This window comes from Tursiops truncatus, chromosome 7 (assembly GCF_011762595.2).
Source record: "Tursiops truncatus isolate mTurTru1 chromosome 7, mTurTru1.mat.Y, whole genome shotgun sequence".
In the NCBI taxonomy this organism is placed as follows: domain Eukaryota; kingdom Metazoa; phylum Chordata; class Mammalia; order Artiodactyla; family Delphinidae; genus Tursiops; species Tursiops truncatus.
Genome location: NC_047040.1, coordinates 19,334,996 through 19,357,096, shown reverse-complemented (window position 1 = coordinate 19,357,096; position 22,101 = coordinate 19,334,996). Strand labels below are relative to the sequence as shown.

Genomic DNA, 22,101 nt, shown 5'->3' with positions numbered 1-22,101 from the left:
AACCTTCATACATTGCAAGTGGAAGTATAAATGGGTACAGCTATTTTGGAGAGCAATTTGGCAATATCTGGAAAAGTTAAAGGTGTCCATAATCCACATCTCAACAGTTACAATCCTAGGGCTATACTCTAAAGAAACTTTCACACCTGTACACAGGAAATGTGTGCAAGAATGTTCCAAACAGCACTGCTTGTAAGAGAAAAAATACTGGGAAGAACTTTAGTGTCCTTCAACAGGAGAATGGATAAATACCTTGGTAATCATAACATATAATCGTACATTGGAATGCTATATCACAGTTAAAAGAGGTTCACGTAATGACGGGTAAATCTCAAAAACATATTGCTGACTAAAAGAAACAAGTTTCAAAAGGAGATGTACAGTATGACACTTATCGACAAAAAGCTTAAAATCATGCAAATTTGCTACACATTGTTTACGGATACATGCATATGTAGTAAAAGTGTAAAAACATGTGTGGGAAGGATAAACACCAAATGCAAGGTGATGGTTGCCTTTGAAGAGGAGGGGGAGGAAGGAGAAAAAGGAATAGAATTGGGTGGGGTTCACAGGAAGTTTCAACTGTATTTCTTTTTTAAAAACCTCTGAAAAAAAAAGAGAAAAAAACAAAAGCTGTGAAGCAAGTTTAATTATAAAATTTTAAGATTCAAGGAAACTGGGTGGTGGGACAAAGATATTTGTTCAATCAGTCAGAAGTTTAAAAAAACAAAAGCAAGATGAAGAAAATCAGAAGATTGGTTGAAAATCTGTATAAAGAGCATTCTAGGTCCCCAAGCAGTCAGGTGATTATCCCATTTCCCCACTGGCCCATCCCATTTCCACCCCTTCCTCCATCTCCACCAACAGAGATTCATTTTCTATACACTCAAACCCAGCGGAAGGCAGTGGGGAGGCACAGGGATTATAATGGCATTAAGTGGAAGTGGGCTGGAACTTTAAAAGCATTCTTAAGACTCTGGGAACACTCATAGCCAAGTTTATAAGCCCAAAGCAACTAGAGGATCCTTCTCTGGAGAAAAGACCAATATTGACATATGAGGGCCCTCTATGAAATCTGGCACATCATCAGTGCACCTTAGAGTGAAGTCCATTAATCCAGTGCTTCTCACTACATAATATGCATTTGAATCACCTAGGGATCTTGCTCAGATGCAGATTCTAAATCTGTAGTTTACGGTGGGACCTGAGATTCTGTGTTTCCAAAAAGCTTCCAGAGGAAGCCAATGCTGCTAGTCCCTTTTAAGTAGTAAGGTGCTTGTCAACACATCTTGCCCACACACTTCAGCCTCCACTCAGCTTTTTGGAGTCTCATCCCTAAATACGAACAGGCTGCTAAAGTAACCAGACTTTTGAGGATGGCCATTAACATAAATGAGAGAGATGAGAAAAGAAAAGAAAGAAACAGAGCAAAGAGCAGTTTAGTTTTTAGAGAAAAACTAAAAACAAACACACTATAGTATCCTCAGAAAGAAGATATTCCTGTCCATAAAACATATAATAGCCTCAGAAAGATAGAAGATATTCCTGTCAATAAAACAAGGATAGAATATGGGAAGGGGAGTTGGGGAAAAAAGGTCTTGGGAATTAAAAATAAGAAAACTGAAATTTAAAATGGTTGAAGATAATGACACGGAAATATCGCAGAAAAATAGAACAAAAACAAACAAACAATGGGTACAGAGTTTCAGTTTTGCAAGATGAAAAGAGTTTTTGAGATTGGTTGCATTACAATGTCAATAAACTTAACACTACTGAACTGTACACTTAAAAATGGTTAAGATGGGCTTCCCTGGTGGCGCAGTGGTTGAGAGTCCGCCTGCTGATGCAGGGGACACGGGTTCGTGCCCCGGTCCGGGAAGATCCCACATGCCGCGGAGCGGCTGGGCCCGTGAGCCATGACCTCTGGGCCTGCGTGTCCGGAGCCTGTGCTCCGCAGCGGGAGAGGCCACAACAGTGAGAGGCCTGTGTACCGCAAAAAAAAAAAAAAAAAAAAAAAAAAAAAGGTTAAGATGAGAAATTTTATGTTATGTACATTTACCACAATTAAAAATAAAACAAACAAACCCAAAGAAACAAAAAATAGAAGAAAAAAATGAAAGGATCAATCCAGAAATCTAACTTCTAAATAACAGGCATTCCAGAAAGAGAAGAAAAAAAAGTGGAGGAGAAGAAATTATCAAGTAAATAATCAAAGAAAATTTCCTCCAAAACTGAAGTACATGAGTTTCCACTCTGAATGAGTGCTCAGTACAAAACAATTAAGAGTCACAGCAAAGCACATCATTATAAAATTTCCAACCAACAGCCTAAAGAGAAAATCCTAATGCTTCCAGAGATGGAGATGGAGAAGATGTAACATACGAAGGATCAGGAATATGAACAGGAATCAGACTTTTTACAATAGCAACCCTGGAAGGTAAAAGAAAATGAATAATACCCTCAAAATTATGATGGAAAATTATTTTCAAACTTGAATTCAATAACCAGCCCAACTATAAATTCAATTACAAATCAAGTATTAGAATAAAATTAAGACATTTTAAAATATGCAAAGATCCCAACAACATATCCCCTATCTCTCTTCCTTACAAGGTTACTAAAGGAGGTGCTTTAGCAAAACAAAGAAGTAAATTAAGAAAGAAGAAGGCATGGGATCCATGAAATGGGCAAAACCAGCCCATGACAGCAACGAAGGAAAATCCCAGAATGACAACTGTATAGCAAGTCTAGAGATCAGTCAGCCCAGATTGAAACAAGAGGAAGGAGGCTCTGGGACAAAGACTCTAGAGAAAAAAATGGAATTTATGCATTTGAGTATATGGAAAATATTGCTAGAGTTTTGGACAGAGTCTTGGAGCACTTGCAGGGGTGGGGGCAGCCAACTGTAGATAATATAGAAAATTGACAAGTGGGGAAAAAAAGGCAATAATTAACTCTAAGAAAAATGGAGGGCTGTATAAGCTAGAAGGCATGGTTGTACTACCTTTATTGGCTCATTGGTAAACAGTATTCGCAAACATAATTTAAATGCTGATTATTGGTTTAACTAAAAATAGTTATATAAATGTGGAGGTGGAGAACAGAAGTGATAGACTCATTCATGTTCTTATCTATCACGGCAGGAAGTCAACAAATAACCCTTAAAATTAACAAATCAAGAATTATTAGTATACACATTTATTTAGATATATGGATCTAATCTGGATTAGATTTATTTAGATATATGGATCTAATCTGGATGAGTATCTAAAGGAGTTGAGGCTATTGCCTCTAAAGAGTAGGCCAGAGAACTGCTTTCTTCATTACAAGCCTTCTAGTATATGTATATATATTTTAAACTATGTATGCGTATTATTTTAGTTCAATAAACAACGTCAAAATATTAGCATATTATTTGGGGGTATCCGCAATGTCTCGAAGTTTATCCATGGCCGGTAAATAAATCCGTTTTGAAGGGCTCTCTGGGCCTCGATGACAAGAGCTAGTTTTTTGCTCATTTTCTGCATTCCCCATCCCCCGCTTTCCTGGGAGCACTTAGCATAAAATAAATCAATACATGTAAAAATAACTCAAGTTTGTCAGATCCTCCCTGGAGAAGGAAAAATACAAAACAAGGCACACAGGCAGAAGGTACAGACGCAGCACAAAAATGAGTTCATTTCCCACATGAAGTTGAGTAAAAAAGGTATGTCTCTGGCAGAGGTACTGGAAGGTAAGGGTTTCAGAGGCAGAGAAAATCATGTTCGGGGCACCTTGGAGGCAGCTCCCGGCAGAGAAATGGAGGCATGACAGGAAACCAGGTAGGCTTATTCACTTCGGTGACTTCTCATTCCTTTCCTTCCTTGCCCTTTTAACACTCTGTAGTTACATAAATTGAGTTTGTAGTCCGTTTCCTTTACCAGACTATGAGCTCCACGAGGGGGGGACCTCATCTGTTTCACGCGCCACTGTATCCCCAGCGCAGAGCAGGAGCCCGTTAAACATCTGTGGAAGAAATGAATGCACGATGGTGCCGCCGGACAGCCATTAGTGTGGCATGCGGAAGGGTCACACCGACAGCAAACAAACTGAGAGCAAAGAAGCCGGCGGGGAGATGACAAGGGCGAGCTTCTTGTAGGGTCTCTGAAAGTACAAGACGGGAAGAGTGGAAGTAAACCTTTGGGGAGTGCGGGAGGGAGACGGCGGACAGTGAGGCAGGCCTCGGGGAAGGACAGCAGGGTAGGAAACACACTAACCACAGCCAGTTGGAGCGTCTACGGGAAAGTGGAGTTGGAACTAGCGGCACCGCACCTGCGCATGCGCGGCCTCCGCCCCCGCCCGGCGCGCCTGCGTGCGCGTGCACGAGGGGTCGGAGCGGAAATGGCCCCGCGGGGCCGCGCGTCCGGGCAGCGAGCGGAAGTGGGTGTGAGAGCGGAAGTGGCCGGCTAGAGCCGGGGGCTGGGCGGGGACCGGGCTCGTCAGTGAGGCGGCAGCGGCGGCGGCGGCGGCTTGGCAGGCGGGTTCAGGCTTCGGGGGCCAGGTCGGTCGGGTGGGTGGGTAGGTGTCTCCACAGTGAGTGCGTGCGCGGGGCAGCGCGCGCGCGTTCCCTTACCCCCACCCCGATCCCTTTCCCCTTCTCCCCTAACCTCCTACCCCACCCAGCTCCCCTCCTCAGGGGGCAGCAGGGCCGCTCCCTCCGTCCTTTCCTCCTTTACCCACCCTCACCCGCCCTTGTTTCTCCTTCCCCTGCCCGGGGCAGCCGCCGCCATGATCCTGCTGGAGGTGAACAACCGCATCATCGAGGAGACGCTCGCGCTCAAGTTCGAGAACGCGGCCGCCGGGTGAGCGCGCGCTGGGGGCCGTGGGCTGGTGGGTGGCGGGGGAGGCAGAGTTGACCCCTGCTAATCGTTCAGCCCCCCAGACATGGAGGAGGGAGGTGGGAGACCTGGCAGGGTGTGGGGACTGCCCAGGCGGTGTAGACGTGGGCGGTGATTGGGCGCGGTGGGGTGAGGGGCAGAGATGCGTGGGGAGAGGCTCAGAGGAGGGATGCGGAAGCAGTGAGTGGACAGGAGAGCGCGTGCCAAAGTGCAGGAGACCTGTGGGACGTGAGGGTAGCTTGGGCCAGAACTCTCGCTGGAGGATCCCATTGCCCGCTGGAGCGAGCAGGGGACCACTTCCCTCTGTATTCCCCGTCATTGTTCAGAACCCGGAGAGAGCCCATTTGGGATTGGGTTGGAAGGAGTTTTCAGGAATTCCCAGGACTGGAGGAGGAAAGAAGATGCAGGCCCAGATCACCACCAGTCTTCTCGCTCCCCACCCCCCACCTCGTCTAAGGGAGCGGGAGGGAAGACTGAAGGCAGGCCCAGCCTTGCAGCCGGAAAACCCGATGATCTCTCTAGTTTACCTTCCCTGAACCCAGCTGTGAGAGACACTGGCCATTTTGTTACATTTCTCAAGCAAAGTTAGTCGTCCCCCACATCCACAGCCCTTCCTTATCGCTCTTCTGAGGTTCTAATAATCCTTTCCTCACCCGCTGTCCTCTATCTGGTTGTTTATCTTTTAAATTCTTATACCATACCCCTGGTCTGTGATTTCTTCTGCAGTAATTCTGGCCTAGATACACAGTTAAAAGCCTCCAGAGTCTGTTAAGTTCTTAGATGAAACCTGTTTTTAGCCATTGGCTTTTTTAAAAGTGGGCTTTAGGACATGTTTCAAAGGCACCCTTCTCTGTCAAACACAAGAATCAGTAGAAGACAACCTCTTCCCCCAAAGCTGCTTTGCTTTTGTAATATATTTAAACCAAGGAGTTGGTTTTAGCTTCTAATTTCTGGTGGCTTGTGGCCAGTCCCTTTGCCTCATTTCCCCATCTGTGAGGATGGGGCTTCACATCTTGCTTACACAGTTGAGGAAATAAGTGCAAACCGTTTCTGGTGAACTGGGAACTAATAAAAAGAGCAAGTGCTTGGAGAGCCACAGATGGAAGAGGATTGGTGGAGGGGAAATTCTAAGTGGACATAATGAACTTGTGGCTTGGAGGCATTAAAAAAAATACTTATAACCCACTGCTTAAATTGAATATATTGTCTATCTCTTTTATAAGGCCACAGATTTTATCTGTAAAGCAAAGCACAACGTTTCTTGAAGTAACACTTACAGTGAGCAGTAGCTACTGACTGTTTCCTGCCAGGGACTGCAGTTGCTTATATTTTAGGCTAACTTGCTTCGTGTCTTCAGCCTCACTTACCAGTTGCTTTGCATTTTAAATGTTCAAACGAATCAGCTTAGTGGCTTATTTTGGGTGATTGCTCTGTCCTTTTTTGAGCAGTGTAGCACATAGGAGGAAGTTAAATTAACTTCTGCATTTTCACAGCTGATCTCAAGTGAATTCTCAAGTTTAGACTAGCAAAAAATGAGACCTGGGTGGTTATAAGCTGATCTACAAGATAAATGCCTGTGCATTTCAAGTAGAAGCATGCCTTGTGGTGTAGGAGTACCTTCACAACTACTTGTTTGTTAATAACTTGTGATTCTGAAATGTAGCCCATAACTCAGAGCTTCAGCTCTTCTGCTTTTAGAACATTACTCTTAAAAAGAGCTACTAACCATTTCAGTGGGAGTAAAGTAGGCACTCAAGTCTGGAAGGCATGAGTTAGAACTTCTGGGACTTTTTTTTACAAAGTATATGTCGTAGCGATGTTGAATATTGGGGCAGGGCAGCAAGCTTTGTCTTTTCTTCTGGCTCTTCTTCCCTTTGAGGTGTGTCTTTAAGTAAATGGGCTCAAAACGTATTCTGCTGTAAAGCACTTTGAAAACCTTTGAAAAGAGACTATGATATTCAGCCTAGGAGGTAGGGCTTTCCTGGGATTGCAAATGTAACACCTAGCAGAAGCCTGTTTCTAGACGGAGTGTGAATTTCCAGGCATACCAGTAAGGTGAGGCAGCAGTAGAGTAGTTAAGAATTTATCAAGGTGCATGCCTAGCCAGAGCTTCCAGAGAAGGGTGACTAGTGTGATAATCATAAACGTTGGTAGGCTTCTCCCAGTGCTCAGCACCAGGCAGGAACAGGAAAGGGGGACCTTTCTGAGAGCATTGGCAAAGTTACAGAGGACCAAAGGGGTGACACGTGTTGGGGTGGAGATCAGAGAAAGATTAAAGAAAGGCAGTAGTGCTGAGGAGAAACCCTGGGGATTTGAAAGGCTTGGCCCTTGTGGGAACATGCTGGGAGAGGTCAGCTCCACCCTGCTTTACACTTCTCAACAAACCAGTTGGGGAAATTAGGTTCTGAGCAGCCTTCCCCAGAGTGAATCTTCCATCTCCACGATGTCCAATAATGATAGCCAGTAACAACATGTGGCTAGTTTAAGTTTAAATAAAAATTAATTAAAGTGAATTAAAATTAAGTTTCTCAGTCACACTAGCCACAGTTCTAGGGTTGAGTTGCCACATGTGGCTAGGAGCAGCGGTATTTGGGTAGCAGAGATGTAGAACATTTCCATTATTGCAGAAAGCCTGCATTTGGAAATGTAGCACTGTTCCAGCTACTAAGAACATAAGCATGAGATAGATAGTCTTAAAAATAGTTCTGTCGTATATACTTTAGAATACTGTTAGAGTAATTTTCCTTTTGAAGTTGATCTTATTTTAAACGCCTCTCAGAGCATGGTAATGGATTTATGACAGGTCCTTCTCTATGGGCCTCTCATAATGTACCCATGCGAGAGTAAATTGCAGCCTCGAACCATTGCCCAGCCTCCTTACCTGTGGACTGTGAGCACTGAAGGGTGTTGTACAGTATGAAACAGAAGAGAGTGATGCCTCTCATATCATCCTGCTGGGTCTTCTTGCCTGTGACATCCTACTGAAAGTCTAAATTTCCTTCAAATAAAGCAATTCTGTCATCTGAATTGTTTAAGAATACATTTGGGGACTTCCCTGGTGGCACAGTGGTTAAGAATCCACCTGCCAATGCAGGGAACGTGAGTTCAAGCCCTGGTCCAGGAAGATCCCACATGCCGCGGAGCAACTAAGCCCGTGTGCCACAACTACTGAGCCTGCGTGCCACAACTACTGAAGCCCGCGTGCCTAGAGCCTGTGCTCCACAGCAAGCGAAGCCACCACAGTGAGAAGCCCGCGCACCGCAACAAAGAGTAGCCCCCGCTCGCTGCAATTAGAGAAAGCCCACGTGCAGCAGCGAAGACCCAACACAGCCAAAAATAAATAAACTAAAAAAAAAAAAAAAAGAATACATTTGGTCACGACACCCTTTTAATTTGGAGGCAGTTCCGACAAAGCCTAAGATTCATTCCAAACGATTTACCGTTTTTTTTTTTCTACCGCCCTATTGGGAAGGTGGCTTATTGGAATGATTTCTGTATCCTCACAGAATGACAGTTATTGGTAAATTGTCTTCCCAACAGCCTCCAAGCTAAGAGACTGACTGATTAAGAAGCTATTTTGAACACTGCAGATAACCTCATGTGCAGGTCTTGTCAACAGCATTTTGTTTTTGTTTTTTTTAATCATTTAGGAAGTATTACCCAGGCCCCCAATTAAAGCAGAAGTAATCTGGCAAATTAATTTAATTCTTTTGTTAGTATATACACACCAAGAACCTTTACAGCCTCAGAAACTAGGCTTGTCGGCTTAGCTAGAGTCCAAAATTGAGGAAATGCTGTCAGATGCAAATTGCTGTTGATTTTAAGTGCATGCTGGCTCCTTGCCACAGCTGTGCATATTGTGGGGAGCTGTGGTTCTATAAGGGGGAGTGAAGCTCAGTAAGCAGGCTGTGCCAGTTGGGGTGGGCGAGGACTGTGGGAGGAGAAATTTGAGAAAGGAATAAATTAAATCTTGCTGATACCTTGTTCTCATCCCAGATATGCTGCATATGTCCTCAGAGAGACATACTGGTTTGAAGTGATTTGGAATTAGGACATTGTTTAAGCATTTAGAAGAAATTGGATGTAGTGGCTGACTTGCTGAGACGATCTAGTTGGTCTTTTTACAGGTCACTGTAGTTAAACACTGCTGCCCACCCTCTGGCTGCCTTGGGACCACTTTGGGCATAAAGCCCCAGAGCTGCACTCCCTACGTGTGTACCAAACCTGTGACTCCTTAGGGGCAGGGCCTGTGGTTTCATCATCTTTGTTTTCCCAGCATTCTCACTGTGTGTATAGTCAGCTTAATAAGTGTTTCCTTGAAGCAATGGATGAAGCCAGATAGAATGGTTCTTAGTTTCTTTAGCAGTTTATCACTTTTCTGACATTGTGTGAATGAGCTTTTAGACCCTCTTTGTTCTTATTTTGAGACGTGGCTTAACAGAGAGTAGGACCACCCACTTCTTACCTAACATGATCCATTTTTCTAGGCTTTGCTCAAAAAGGAGGATGGGAGCCTTAGAGAGGACTTAAAGGAGAGTAATCAAAAACTTTATGGTGAGATGATGAGCAGAATTCAATAATTCCTCTAATTCAGCTTATGGAAGGGATAACTAGAAGAGGGACACAAATGCACAACGGGGAACTGGATGCATTCGGGAGTAAAAACTCCAAAACCCTTAGTGAAGAAAGAGGATTGGACAATAACAGTTGCCAGGAGTTCTTTATTGACTGATTAGTGAAATTCTAGAAGCTTCCTTAGAAAAAGGATAAAAGGAAATTTTTTTCTAAAGGATTTTAAGAATGGCTCTTGAAACCCATCTGAATGAATTGAATATGTTTTAGTGTCTTGTACTGTCCAGTCAGTAACCCTGAGGGCTTATCCAGGGGGCTTTATTCTAGGATTCCAGACATTACAACAGTCTGACAGTAATATGGTTCTGTTTCTCCTTGTTGTGCTGACCAATTCCTGATACTGGGAGTTAACCACACTCCCAAAACCTCTCTCAACCATGACTCCAAAGTCTGATCTCTGATTCTACCTAGAAGAAAAACTAATTCATTGATCACCTTCTATGAACCAGGCACTTTACTATAAGCTTTAACGTGGTTTTGTTCCATTTCAGAGTGTGCCTGGGTGACAGCAGTTCCAATAATACAGTTGACAAAACTGGGGCTCTTGGAGAGGGGGTAGACGTATATGTTAAGCATTGTACAGGCACCCTTCCCCGGTGACTCCTGGTATGTCACACACAGAACATGACCATACCTGTGGCACATCTGGGTAAATGGTCTAGCCTGGAGATCCTGCCTCTGGGCTGCCCTAAGGGCTGTGGGGATCATTATCTCAGCATATCTATAACTTAGTCACAAGACCCTGATTGGGAAACTTTGCTGTCCACATAGCATCTCGGTTAGTCTTCACAACAACCTTGTGTGGTAGATGCTTTTAATCTCCGTTTTCTAGAAAAGGAATTTTAGGCTCGCAGACGTTTGAGTAACATTGCCTGTGGTTACATAGCCAGTAAGGGACAGAACTTGAGGTGAAGAGTCAACTCTGAAAGACATGCTTTTTCTGTGATTAAACTCACCCGCAGCATCTGAAACTTTAGCAGACAGTGGAACAGAAAATAACGATTTACCCTTTTGGCCTATTAAATGGTACACTTTCTCCCAGACCAATCTTACTCCCTTCTAGCTCCATGATTTTAAACCACAAAAGTAAATAAGAAACACCTGGTCTTGGAATTGAGTCATGGCCCTGTCCTGGTGTATTTCCCGCTCTGTGCAGTCTCCATGTTGGGGCACAGAGTTCTCAGACCTCTGACTCCCAGCTGATGCCTCAGGAGGACTCCTTTGGCCCAGTGCTCTCCTCAGCAGCCTGCCTCTCTCCTCTACAACCTTTATGCAGCCATAAATAGTAAGCTAAAATATTAATGGCAGTGATTTGACAAATATTCCCAAGTCAAGCAGCAAACCACGTAGTATAGATCTTAGAGACTTCTCCCAGTGGGGAGCTGTGCTCAGGGAACTTTACGGCTTAGAGAAATGCAGAATTTCTGAGTCAAAATGTTGGAACTCTAAGGTTTTTTATCTATACTTGATTTTTCTCGGTCTGTTGATGAAGTGAGAAAGTGAGGAACTCAGTCCTTCCTTGGCTGAATTAAAGCCTAAAGGTTAAAAAAAAACAAACAAAAAAACAAAACCAGCCGCCTACTAAGTGATACAATGTGGCCTTTTATAAGCCTCCACCCTGCCTCTTTGGCACAGCCAGCCTTCCTCTGGAAAATGTGCTTCAGTGCTTCCTCCCGTTGTGCAGCCTCTTAATATTTCACTCAAGCGGGCCGTAGATTAACGTGTCTACTTCTTCCTTGGCTCCTGTTTTCTAGAAGAGAAAAATGGTGGTTGGCCAGTCATTGCCTTAGTCTCCAGGCTACAATTTCAAATGAAAGATCAGAAACAACTTAAATTTTTATACAGTTCTTTTCATCATATTCCGAACTCACTGCTTGTCCATAAACCCACTTGATGCTTCGATTCTCAGACACCCAAAATACTTTATCTAAGTCACATATGGATGGATGGCTTTGAAGAAGCAGAGTGGAACTTTGTATGTTATTTGTATAGGCTGATTTTACAGCAGGGCTAACATATGCTTAGGAGAGGCCAGTTTCCTTGAAAGGCATTGTTTAGCTCTGCTGCAGCTTTTTAACAGTCATAAACCACGTTATCTATTCCATTATTTCCCAGCAACTCTGGAGGGTAACTCAGTCTTTGTTCCTTTTACAGGTGAGGGAGCGGAGATAGTAAAAGAGATACGCACTTGATCGTGAGGTCTTGAGCAAGCTAGGCAAGAATAAATATGAAAATGTGTATATCTTGTCTGCTGGCCCATAAAACAAAGTGGAATCATTTGAGTTTTAGGGTGTTAGCTGATAAAACTGTAGAGTCTTCATTCGATTCCTACCATTGGGCTTTGAGGAAAAGTGAGGAAAGCATGTAAAGTAGCTTTTCACTGGAGGTTAATTGACTGTTATTGTTTATAGCTAGGATATATGTCATGCTTTCTAGGTAATAACTCAGCAGCATTTATCAAATAGAAGTCCATGTTCCAGGCTCATCTGGGAATCGCCCAGAAGGTGTTAGACTGTCTTTGCCTTCCAGGATAAGTTCTTCTGTGTCTGTTCTCTTGTTTTATCTTTAGCAGTTGTGAGAGGTAGGTAGGATCATTTGTGTTCTCCCATTTCATAGATGAATAGGCAAGAAAAAGAAGGTGTGTAGTGTTAATTTGTCTGAAAACATGGTCCTGGAGAAAAGGCTGAAGTTGGAAAACAGGTGTCTTAACTGTTCTCAGTGATTTCGCAGTGTTATTTTGTGCTACACTTTATGGACGTACACACTGGAATTTAAAAACAAAACCAAAAAAACTAGGGTGGAACCAAAGAGGGCTTCACTAAGGAGAGTGGTGAGAACTTCGCTCATGTAAGGGAGAGGGAAAGATGTGTAGGAAGACAGATTGTCTTCGAAATGGAATAGAACTGTATCGTTTATAGCCTGAAATCATCCTTTCACTTTAAGTAAATTTAAACCATTCTATGCTCTGTTTAGCAGTTTTCCTGCTGAGTGTGCTACCTCTACTGAGTATGTTCCGTGGGGGAGGGATTGACCAAAAGAGGGCATTTTGTGGGTCACATATACAAACGTCTATCATGGTCTTAAGGAGTTGAGAATTGAAGGTGAGCACAACCACAGCAGAGATTCCAGCTGCAAAACAAAAGCTTTATCTGTCCTGCTTCCTTTTTTCAGTCCTCCACCCTAAATAACTACAGAGGTTTAGATGCATAAGAAAATGAATTGTGTACCTGGATCAATGGTAAGTATAAGATTTTTACAGGATGGTCCGATCTTAAATAAAGCTCAGGAGCCTTTTGCAAGTCCCCCTGAAGGCAAACAGCAATATAGTTATATTGTTTTTTGGCTGTACCATGCGGCACGCAGAATGTTAGTTCCCTGACCAGGGATCGAACTCGTGCCCCCTGCATTGGAAGTGCGGCGTCTTAACCACTGGACCACCAGGGAAGTCCCAGCAATATAGTTATCTTAACTAAAGGACTTGTTTTGTTTTGCAGAAACAAACCAGAAGCTGTAGAAGTAACATTTGCAGGTAAGTGCCTTTATCTCACCTACTAAGAAGAAGGCACAATATAAAAAATAGAAAATAAAATTCTTCCTAAAATAAGCTTTTTAGGGCTACTATCTTGATTGTCTTTGTGTGTGGAGGGGGGGGGTCTTTATTTTAGATGATTATTCCATGGATTTAGTGAGCTATATAAAGTTGCCTGCTGATATCTTAGAAGTTTGGGTTTAATTTTGTGGTACAAACTAAGGTTTTTTAAATTTGGAAATATTTTGTTATTATCTTTAACCATCATCTTAGTTTGCCTAGCACTAGAGGAGTGGGGAATTACAAAAGTGCTAGAGACCTGTTCCACAAGTCAGAGAGAGATGTTGCTGCTTTCTTTTCCTAGAAAGAATTAGGTATTGATACTACTCACTTGCTGTGTGAACTTTGAGGAGTTGGATAGTTATGCTCTGTAGAAATGAGGGTACTTGGCTAGATGATCTTGGAACACTTTTTGCAGCTCTGAAGTGCTGTGACTTGGAGGCCAGGCACCATCTCCTTCCCCTCATACTAACTAGCAATGCCAGATCTCCCTAAAGTAATTACACTCAGCACCTGGTTTCAGGAACTACAAGAGAGGGGAGGCCTGTGGAGTACAGAAACTTAAGGGATAACCAAATGCAGTGTGTGGGCTTGTTTGGATCCTAATTCAAATAAGACAAAAAAAATTTTTTTTTTGAAGCTGAAGTCTTCTTTATTGACAGAATCAACAGAACATGCGTGGCAAAGGTGGCCACAACGTCCCAACACAGCACATTCTGAAATTCAAATTAGACTTATTTAAATGTGGCTCCATTTGATTCCTTCAACTTGGTACTATGATGATTATCTGTGCACAGGGATTCTATATTGAAAAAACCTCACTAACATCACCACTGTCACTCAGTTTTTGGAGACTAACAGCTTGGTCCAAATTTTAAAAAAGGTAATAGGCTAAAAGACAAAAAAAAAAAAAAAAAAAGTCAGCTAAGCTATCAGGCCTAATCAAGAATGGCTTAATATTATTCATTCTCTTCTTTGAACGTTTTACATAAGTAAGACAACAATATTTTTTTTTAAATTCTTGAGACAATATTTCAGTGCTTGACTGGATATTTGATATTAATAAATTTTTTTTTTAATTTAGGCATGACGGTGGAATTGGGGTTATTTTCTTTTCTTTTCAACTGTCTTCTTTACCTTTTAGAGGTGTATTCTGAAATATTTATGGATGAAGTGACGTATGCAATTTGCTTCAGAATAAATCATTGCGAAGGGGTGTGTCTGAGTGAAACAAGATTGGCCATATGTTGATAATTGTTGAAGCCATGATGAGAATAGGGGTTTGTTATAAATTATATTTTATACATGTTTAAAATACATCACAATAAAGATGTTTTTTCAAATTCTTTCAGCACCAAGCTGTGATTAAAGTAAAAATAGCTTTGTAATTTTAGAAAAGAGCAAAGAGATAGGTACTCTCTAATTCTATCTCAGTGTTTCTGCTGACTTTCCACATGGATTTAAAATAAATGCAGTTTTACTTATATGCCTACTTGTAAGGGAGACTTCCTTGTGGCCTGCAACATGTAGGCAGGTACTTTGAGATATTATTCCCTATTCCCAACTTAAGCAACCTTATTTGCTTTTCCTTGCAGATTTTGATGGAGTCCTCTATCATATTTCAAATCCTAATGGAGACAAAACAAAAGTAATGGTCAGTATTTCTTTGAAATTCTACAAGGAACTTCAGGCACATGGTGCTGATGAGGTAAGTTCCACATCACTTTTCCTTGGGACTCTTTTTTCCTTCTCACCTTTTCTTGGTAGCTTGCCACTCCTAGAAGATCCACGGCACTGAGTCATCCCTACTGGCACGGGCCATTCTGGTTGGCTTGCTCACCTAACCAGGGGCTCTTGACTCTGTTTCCCATAGTCGTAAAGAAGGGTGTTTCCCAGAAAGAGTTTTGGTTCTTTGCTTGCCTGCTTTTTACTCTGAAGAAATAAAGATGTTCTCTAACCAATGAAATCAAAAACAGCTTTAGTTCTCAAAAAATGGCGCAAAGAATACTTTTCCTTGACCAATACAAAAATAACTATCACAAGACTGAGATGGGTTCTGTTCTATTTCTGTTACATTGTGAAGTAGGTATATAACCTCTGACCTGTTTCAAGTTTACAATCTTAATTTCTTATTTTGGAAATTTAGGCACAAATCTGCCCTTTCAATTTTTAAATTTAATGCTCTTTAGAGCTGGCCTCTTTAAGTATCTGCTCTTCTTTATGACTACCTTAGGGGAAATAAGAAAGGGTGTCCATGCATTTTGAAACTCTGATGGCCATGCTTTATTCACTGGCTTCTTTCAATGGGTTTGGTTCCTGTTGAACTATGCTTGCTCTGGGGAGAGCCATTTATGGAAGAAAGAAAATGCTGTTAACACCAGTGTGTGCACGTTGTGGTTGGGTCTCAAAGCAGGAAGTATGACTCAGTTCCTGAATCAGTTTTCAAATATCTTTTAGTTTTAACAAAGTAGGTTCTCCTTAATCTGGTGAATGAAGATACAGTCTGGTGAATGAAATCAGATATATTTTCTTTCTGATTAAGAGTAGTAGCTTTTGACTTCTTTAAAATTTATGTAATGAAAAAGGCTGTTTGCAAAAGAGTATAATCAAAATCTTAACAATAAAAATTAAAATTGATGTTAACCATGAAGAATACCAAGAGCCATCCACCGTCACTTCCCTTCCTTCTTCATATGTGATTGGTTTGCCCTGTAAGTTCAAGGGTAGAGCTAAAACCTTTTCTGATTTGCCTCATAAATTCAAGGGAAGAAGGATGGTTTAGAGAATTTGTATTCAGGGTTATTTTACCCGAAAAGGAAGAGCTTCAGGAGAAAGACCTAGTCTTTTAAAGCATTTGAAAGATTATTAATTATACAAGTGATACTGGCTGACTCTTTACCAGATGAAGAGCAAGGGGAAACAAATGGCGTTAAGCTGGCCGGGCATTAGATGAAGTAGAAGACAACTACCTGGAAAGAACTGTTGAACATTTGAACAAACAACTAAAAAATTGTGTGATCATTCTCCCTAGATAGTCCTCTCTCTTTAAAGATATAGGTGCAATAAGAACAATCCTTGGGAGGGAGAGAAAGTGTTAAGCTAGATTTCTTAAATCTCCTTTCCAGTCTGTGCTTTCCTTATGGTAGAACTCCAGAACACATTGCTATTCTCGTAGGTACCACAAGGGTCAAAGAAACAGCCCCACCCACTCAAGTGGGTGGAGTACGTAACATTGGCAGTGTTGGGGCAGAGTGCACAGTAAATGGCTCCCTGGGTTGGTTAAACAGTGACCAGCCTGGGATAACCACAGGAAGCTTGTTACTTTGTCACAGGCCCTTTTTCAAAGCAGAAAGCCTCAGCTGCTGGGGTGGGAAGGTCTGAACTTCTGGTGGCCTGTTAAAGAGGGGGCACAAATTGAAAAGTGAATCATGGTTAAAAGTGCAAGTGAAGTCAGCAGGGAAGCGCTGGCTGGTTTTGCCAAGAGGAGGGCGCAAAGGAGTTGAATGTGGTGTAATTTTGGCTCTAAAAACCTCTTAGATCTCAGAGTATTAATTTGGTAACTTGGAATTAAACTAAATCTTAGGTGCTGTGGTTTCTCCCACATCTGATTTTCCCTTCCTCCAAGTACACACAGTACAGAATTGTAGCTAGTTAAAATTGTTAATGGGATATGTGTGTTACTTTATTTTTCCCCCAGACAGTTAAGGAGAAGTGGTATATGGGACACCTGAAGGTCAACAGACTCTATGACCTTGAACTTCTCCCTTTAGTTCCTCTTCTGTAAAAGAAATACCTTACAGTGGCTGTATGGTCACCAAATAGGAACTACATGTGACATTGCTTATCTTTTACCTTTATACAAAAAGTGTGGTCACTGATTCATGCAGTGAGGTCCACCCTATTATCCAAGTTTTGCATGTTGAGAATTTCTTCCAGCTATAGGATAATGATTGATATGTGGAATACTAAAGAATATTTAAGAATGGGGGGAAAGAACCTACCATGTGATAATTTTTTTAAATGGGACGTGAAATAAATGGTTTGCTCCTGGTTTGTTTGTTGTGTTTGTTTTAAATAACCTAGAGAGTACATTGAAAATAAGGTTAGAAGAAAAGCATCGACATTTGCTCAGATCTATTATGAGTCCCCGGATGTCAGAGATGGGCAATGAGACCACAGGAGTGAACGAGACAGAGGCCCTGCTCACATGGACCTCCACTCTAGTGCTGCCTGTGTTCGCAGTGCTTTTCGCTGGCTAGTGGGATCCTTTAAAACACACATGCCACTCTTACAATTAAAACAAGTTTGTACCCTTGTTCATTTTTAACTTGGTAACTTGTCTTAGATTCAGTACCTCTTTTTTTGATAGCCCAGAAAATGCAAGAGAATCATTAGTGTGTTTGTGGTGGCATAGAGTTAGAAATTGGATGCCTAGAGACAAAACCCTACAGCCTGTTACACTACTGAGGGTTAATATATTGGCCTCAGTTCTACCTTCCTGTAAAATAGTGATGACACCTTGCCTCCCTAAGTGTAAGGTTTTAAGGAGACATAGTAATAAACCCTGTCTGTGTTTTGCCTCTTAAACATATAAAGACTACTAAATACTGAGAGGTTATTAAATTCTAGTGACTTTAATATTTTTTTTTCTCTCTTCAAATAACTGCCTTTCTTCCGCTTAATATGTCCCATATAACGTTTAAGTCAGCACTGTTCCTTCCCGAATAAAAAGTTTGTTTCTTAAACCATGTCAGCCTAGGAGCAGTTTCTACCAGGGAGAGCAGTCATACCGGCAGAGAAAAAATAAGAAGGTGTAAAAGGGGCTCTTGTTTTATCATTTACTCCAAAAAGCTGGGAAGTAGCCAGCTGTTTGTTGGTTTTGCGAAAAAGACATTTAGAGAGTACAAGCTTCTGTGGACCCACCAGCATAAATAACTGGCTAAGATTCAGTTATCCATTGCTTTTTGTCTTTTAAAAAAAGATGATGGTGAGCTAAATAATTTTAAAGCATACAAGATAAGCAAGCTAACTGGAATCAGTTCCCGACAGTTCTGGTTGTATCTCGTCATGTAACGGGTGTGACTGAGTCCTAAAAGAGTAAAGGGTGAACCTTGATTGAAACACAGATCCTAGACCAACCTTTTGGAGTTAATTGCAGTTCTGTGAGTGATTTGCTTGGTAACTCAGATAAATCTGCTTCCCCCTCTATCCAGTTTCTCATTCGCCATTTGAAACTTAGGAAGAACGCTGGCTTAGGAAAAGCTTAGCCAGCACAGTGCTTTGAAAATAATGAAATTATCATGGACTTTGAATTAACCTATTTGTTTTTGTGTTTTCTAGTTATTAAAGAGAGTGTACGGGAGTTTTTTGGTAAATCCAGAATCAGGTATGTAGTAATGTGAGCGGCTGTGGGATGACATAGAAAGAGACCTGTCCTTTTTTGTGCTATGCTTTTTTTAGCCAAAGGATTTCGTTTAAATGTTAATTCATCTTACAAATATTTTTGCATTAGTTCAGTTCCCACTTCAACTCTTTCCATAAAAATAGCTTTTAAGGGGTTTGCATTGTCCAGTAATGGTACACATTATTGTTATAGTCACACAGAGAATTGACGTATGCCATTTTTAACATTTACTGGCTAAGGCCTAATGACTCTCCCTTAATGTTTCAGCCAGAGGGCCACCTTTGTTTGCCCATGATGATTAAAATGCCTTTTGAGAAGACTAAGCAAACATTGAGTCTCCCTCCCAGCCCGTAGTAACGTTTGTCTGTACACTGTACATTTGGAGAAGGAAAAGCAATATTCACAACTATTCTCACATTTTCAAGTAACAAAAATTTCAGCCCCTTTCATCTGTTCTGATCAGTGATCTCTGCCTCCTTCATGGCCAGAGGTATTGGAAACACCATGGCCATCCTTGATTAGAACAGCTATGTTACACAGCTTTAAAGGAAGTTTAAAGTAGAAAAAAATAAACAGTATTTTTATCCCTATGATTAAGTGGTAGTTTCAAATTCGGAGGTGTCTAGCCGGGGCCGCATAGTCAGGACCAAGTTGTAAGACTGTTTGAACATAATATTTGTTACTCAAATCCTGTGACTGTGGTACCTTGACTAACAAATCCTTCTAAAAAGGAAGGTGTGTCTGTCTCTTTTAACAAGTTACTTTAAAAACAACAACAGGGCTTCCCTGGTGGCGCAGTGGTTGAGAGTCCACCTGCCGATGCAGGGGACACGGCACGGGTTCGTGCCCCGGTCCGGGAAGATCCCACATGCCGCGGAGCGGCTGGGCCCGTGAGCCGTGGCCGCTGAGCCTGTGCATCCGGAGCCTGTGCTCCGCAAGGGGAGAGGCCACAACAGTGAGAGGCCCGCGTACCGCAAAACAACAACAACAACATGACACCATCTCACCATTCCCATTAGAATACCTTCCTGTGACTCTTATATGCTGCTTTGGAAACAAAATATCTAATAAAGAAAAAGCGCCTTTGGAATGTAACTTGCTACTAGGAGTATTTATGGATGAGAGCTTTGCACTCCTAAAGAATACTGAAATGTGTTAATCCCCAAATTGATGGTCCAAACGTATCTCAGAAATAAAAGCCAAAAGATAAATAACACTGTAGGCTTTAAGAGGAATCAAGGAATTTCAGAAAGAAAGGAAAAAAAAGAACTATAGCAGAAAAAGCATAAAGGAACTCTCAGACGTGCTTGTCACCGCTCAGATCCTAAAATCTATCAGAACAAGCAGAGTATAACTCAGAGAGCTTATGTTTCTGTCTCTGGGCCTTCTCTTCCGCTTTCTGTGCTAAAGCACACGCTACCAAATTGCAGACCTTGTGTTCAGACAAGTGCAAAGTATAAAAAGATGTGACGGTAGCATGTCTCTTCCTCTTTTTCTATGGATTTATCTAGGCAAGTTTGGAAAACTCAGCAGGGCATACTAGATTTTTACTTTTCTTCAGTATGTTCTGTTCATCATGTCAGAAGCCGTACTTAAGTCTGGCTTCAGTTATAGTTTTATTTCGTTTGTTTTATTTGGCTTCTTAAAAATAGCAAACCTCAAGTTTAAATATTTTCTTTTTTAATCTAATCTTGTGGTCTATTTATCTGGTTTTCAGGTATCCAAAATGGAATGGTGATTGGTATTATGTAATATTGGAGTGCCAAAAATGTGCTAAGCACTGTCTAGAACAGAGATTTAGATAGCCAGCCAGTGCTCTCAGTGAGGATAGATCCAACAAAAAACACAGACCCCAGGAATGCTTTTGGGAAAAAATTAAATAGTAACAAAGTATAAAGGTCTAAGATACTTGGAAATGTGAAGTCTATACAGATCTGGCAAAATTATTGCGATCAGTTGTCTAGAATATGAAATGATCCTCGGTGATGTACAGATACTCTTGCAGAATCATCTATAGATTTTTGGGCAGGTATTATTTGGCTAGATTATAAAATAAAGCATCCCAGCCTTGTTGGAATTTGTGCTGGACACGCTATAAAGGAGGCAGAATAGTGTAGTGGTCAGTACACTCAGACTTCAGTCTCTGTCCTGCCCCGTTTATTGATGACCTGCTATGTTCCAGGCACTTTAAATACTGTGTGTTCTTTTAATTCTCCCAGCAGCCTCCCCCAACTCACCACCCTTTTTTTTTAACAGATGCAGGAATTGTAGAAGTTAGGCAATTTGTCCAAGGCCAGAAGTGTCAACGCCAGGATTTGGACCCAGTTTTTGTTCAGCTCAAGAAAGAGTTGCCTCCACCTTTATATCATGCTGCATTTGGCCTGGCACTTTGCTTCTTTGAACCTCTTTTTCCCTCTAAAATGAGAATAACCATATTCTGGCCTACCTATTTCGAAGAATTCTTTTTTTTTTTTAATTTTATGTATTTATTTTTGGCTGCGTTGGGTCTTCGTTGCTGCACGCGGGCTTTCTCTAGTTGTGGTGAGGGGGGGCTACTCTTCGTTGCAGTGTGAGAGCTTCTCATTGCAGTGGCTTCTCTTGTGGAGCACGGGCTCTAGACGCGCGGGCTTCAATAGTTGCGACACGCAGGCTCAGTAGTTTTGCCTTGCGGTCTGTAGAGCGCAGTCTCAGTTGTGGCGCACAGGCTTAGTTGCTCTGCGGCATGTGAGATCTTCCCGGACCAGGACTCGAACCCGTGTCCCCTGCATTGGCAGGCGGACTCTTAACCACTGCACCACCAGGGAAGTCCCCAAAGAATTCTTATGGAGATCAAATGAAGTCAACTATTTTAAAACACCTTGAAAATTTTACAGGGTACACAAATCTATTGGGGAGGTATATGTACCCTTTTTTTTCCCCTTTTTAGGTTTTTTTCCCTACCTCCATCCTCAGGGTTTGTGATAGCATGTAAGCGGGTATATTTTATTATCAAAAAGCAACCCAACTGCTGGCCTTGTTGGCACTTGGCATGTTAAACCTCATGAGGAAAATATGTAACTCATATTATAGCTTGATAGCATCTTCAGCCCCCTTCACAGCTGTGTCTGGAACATTAAATTTCTAATGAAGTTTCCAGGATTATGACTTCCTCCCATTCCTTATTTGTAATCAGTCATCTTTGATATTGATTCAAATTTTTGCATATTATCTGTTAATTAGCTATATATATATTTACAGTAATTCTGCAAGAATTAAGATTTTTTATTTCATCTCATTTGCCCTTTGAAGTAAATGGGAATGGACAGCTTTCTACCTGGGTTAAAAGTATAGACATTGAGACAAAATAAAATGTCATTAGAACCTGTAAAGTTTTTTTTAATATAATTGTTGGGTGTTTTTTTTTCCCCTCCAGGATACAATGTCTCTTTGCTATATGACCTTGAAAATCTGCCTGCATCCAAGGATTCCATCGTGCATCAGGCTGGCATGTTGAAACGAAACTGTTTTGCCTCTGTCTTTGAGAAATATTTCCAATTCCAAGAAGAGGGCAAGGAAGGAGAGAACAGGGCAGTTATCCATTATAGGGATGATGAGACCAT

General features: G+C 41.7%; 1 protein-coding gene, 1 long non-coding RNA gene and 1 other non-coding gene across 3 annotated transcripts in view; 2 read left to right on the top strand and 1 right to left on the bottom strand.

The window, feature by feature from the left end:
* Positions 1-2,990: 2,990 nt before the first annotated feature.
* LOC109550539 (uncharacterized) lies at positions 2,991-4,390 on the bottom strand. The gene is made up of 2 exons (XR_002177071.3): positions 4,257-4,390; positions 2,991-4,143 (listed from the first exon to the last, which is right to left on the bottom strand). It is a non-coding gene; the product is annotated as an uncharacterized lncRNA (long non-coding RNA).
* A 13-nt stretch (positions 4,391-4,403) lies between these two features.
* Positions 4,404-22,101, top strand: part of ARPC2 (actin related protein 2/3 complex subunit 2) — a 29,646-nt gene continuing 11,948 nt past the window's right edge. Inside the window, exons 1-6 of the mRNA XM_019938951.3 lie at positions 4,404-4,540; positions 4,760-4,841; positions 13,004-13,038; positions 14,694-14,806; positions 18,439-18,484; positions 21,915-22,101. Coding sequence (XP_019794510.1) covers positions 4,768-4,841; positions 13,004-13,038; positions 14,694-14,806; positions 18,439-18,484; positions 21,915-22,101 — 455 coding nt within the window. The 5' untranslated portion in view covers positions 4,404-4,540; positions 4,760-4,767. The remainder of the gene's footprint in view (positions 4,541-4,759; positions 4,842-13,003; positions 13,039-14,693; positions 14,807-18,438; positions 18,485-21,914) is intronic.
* LOC117313071 (small nucleolar RNA SNORA42/SNORA80 family) lies at positions 7,658-7,794 on the top strand. Its single transcript, XR_004527533.1, has one exon. It is a non-coding gene; the product is annotated as a small nucleolar RNA SNORA42/SNORA80 family (small nucleolar RNA).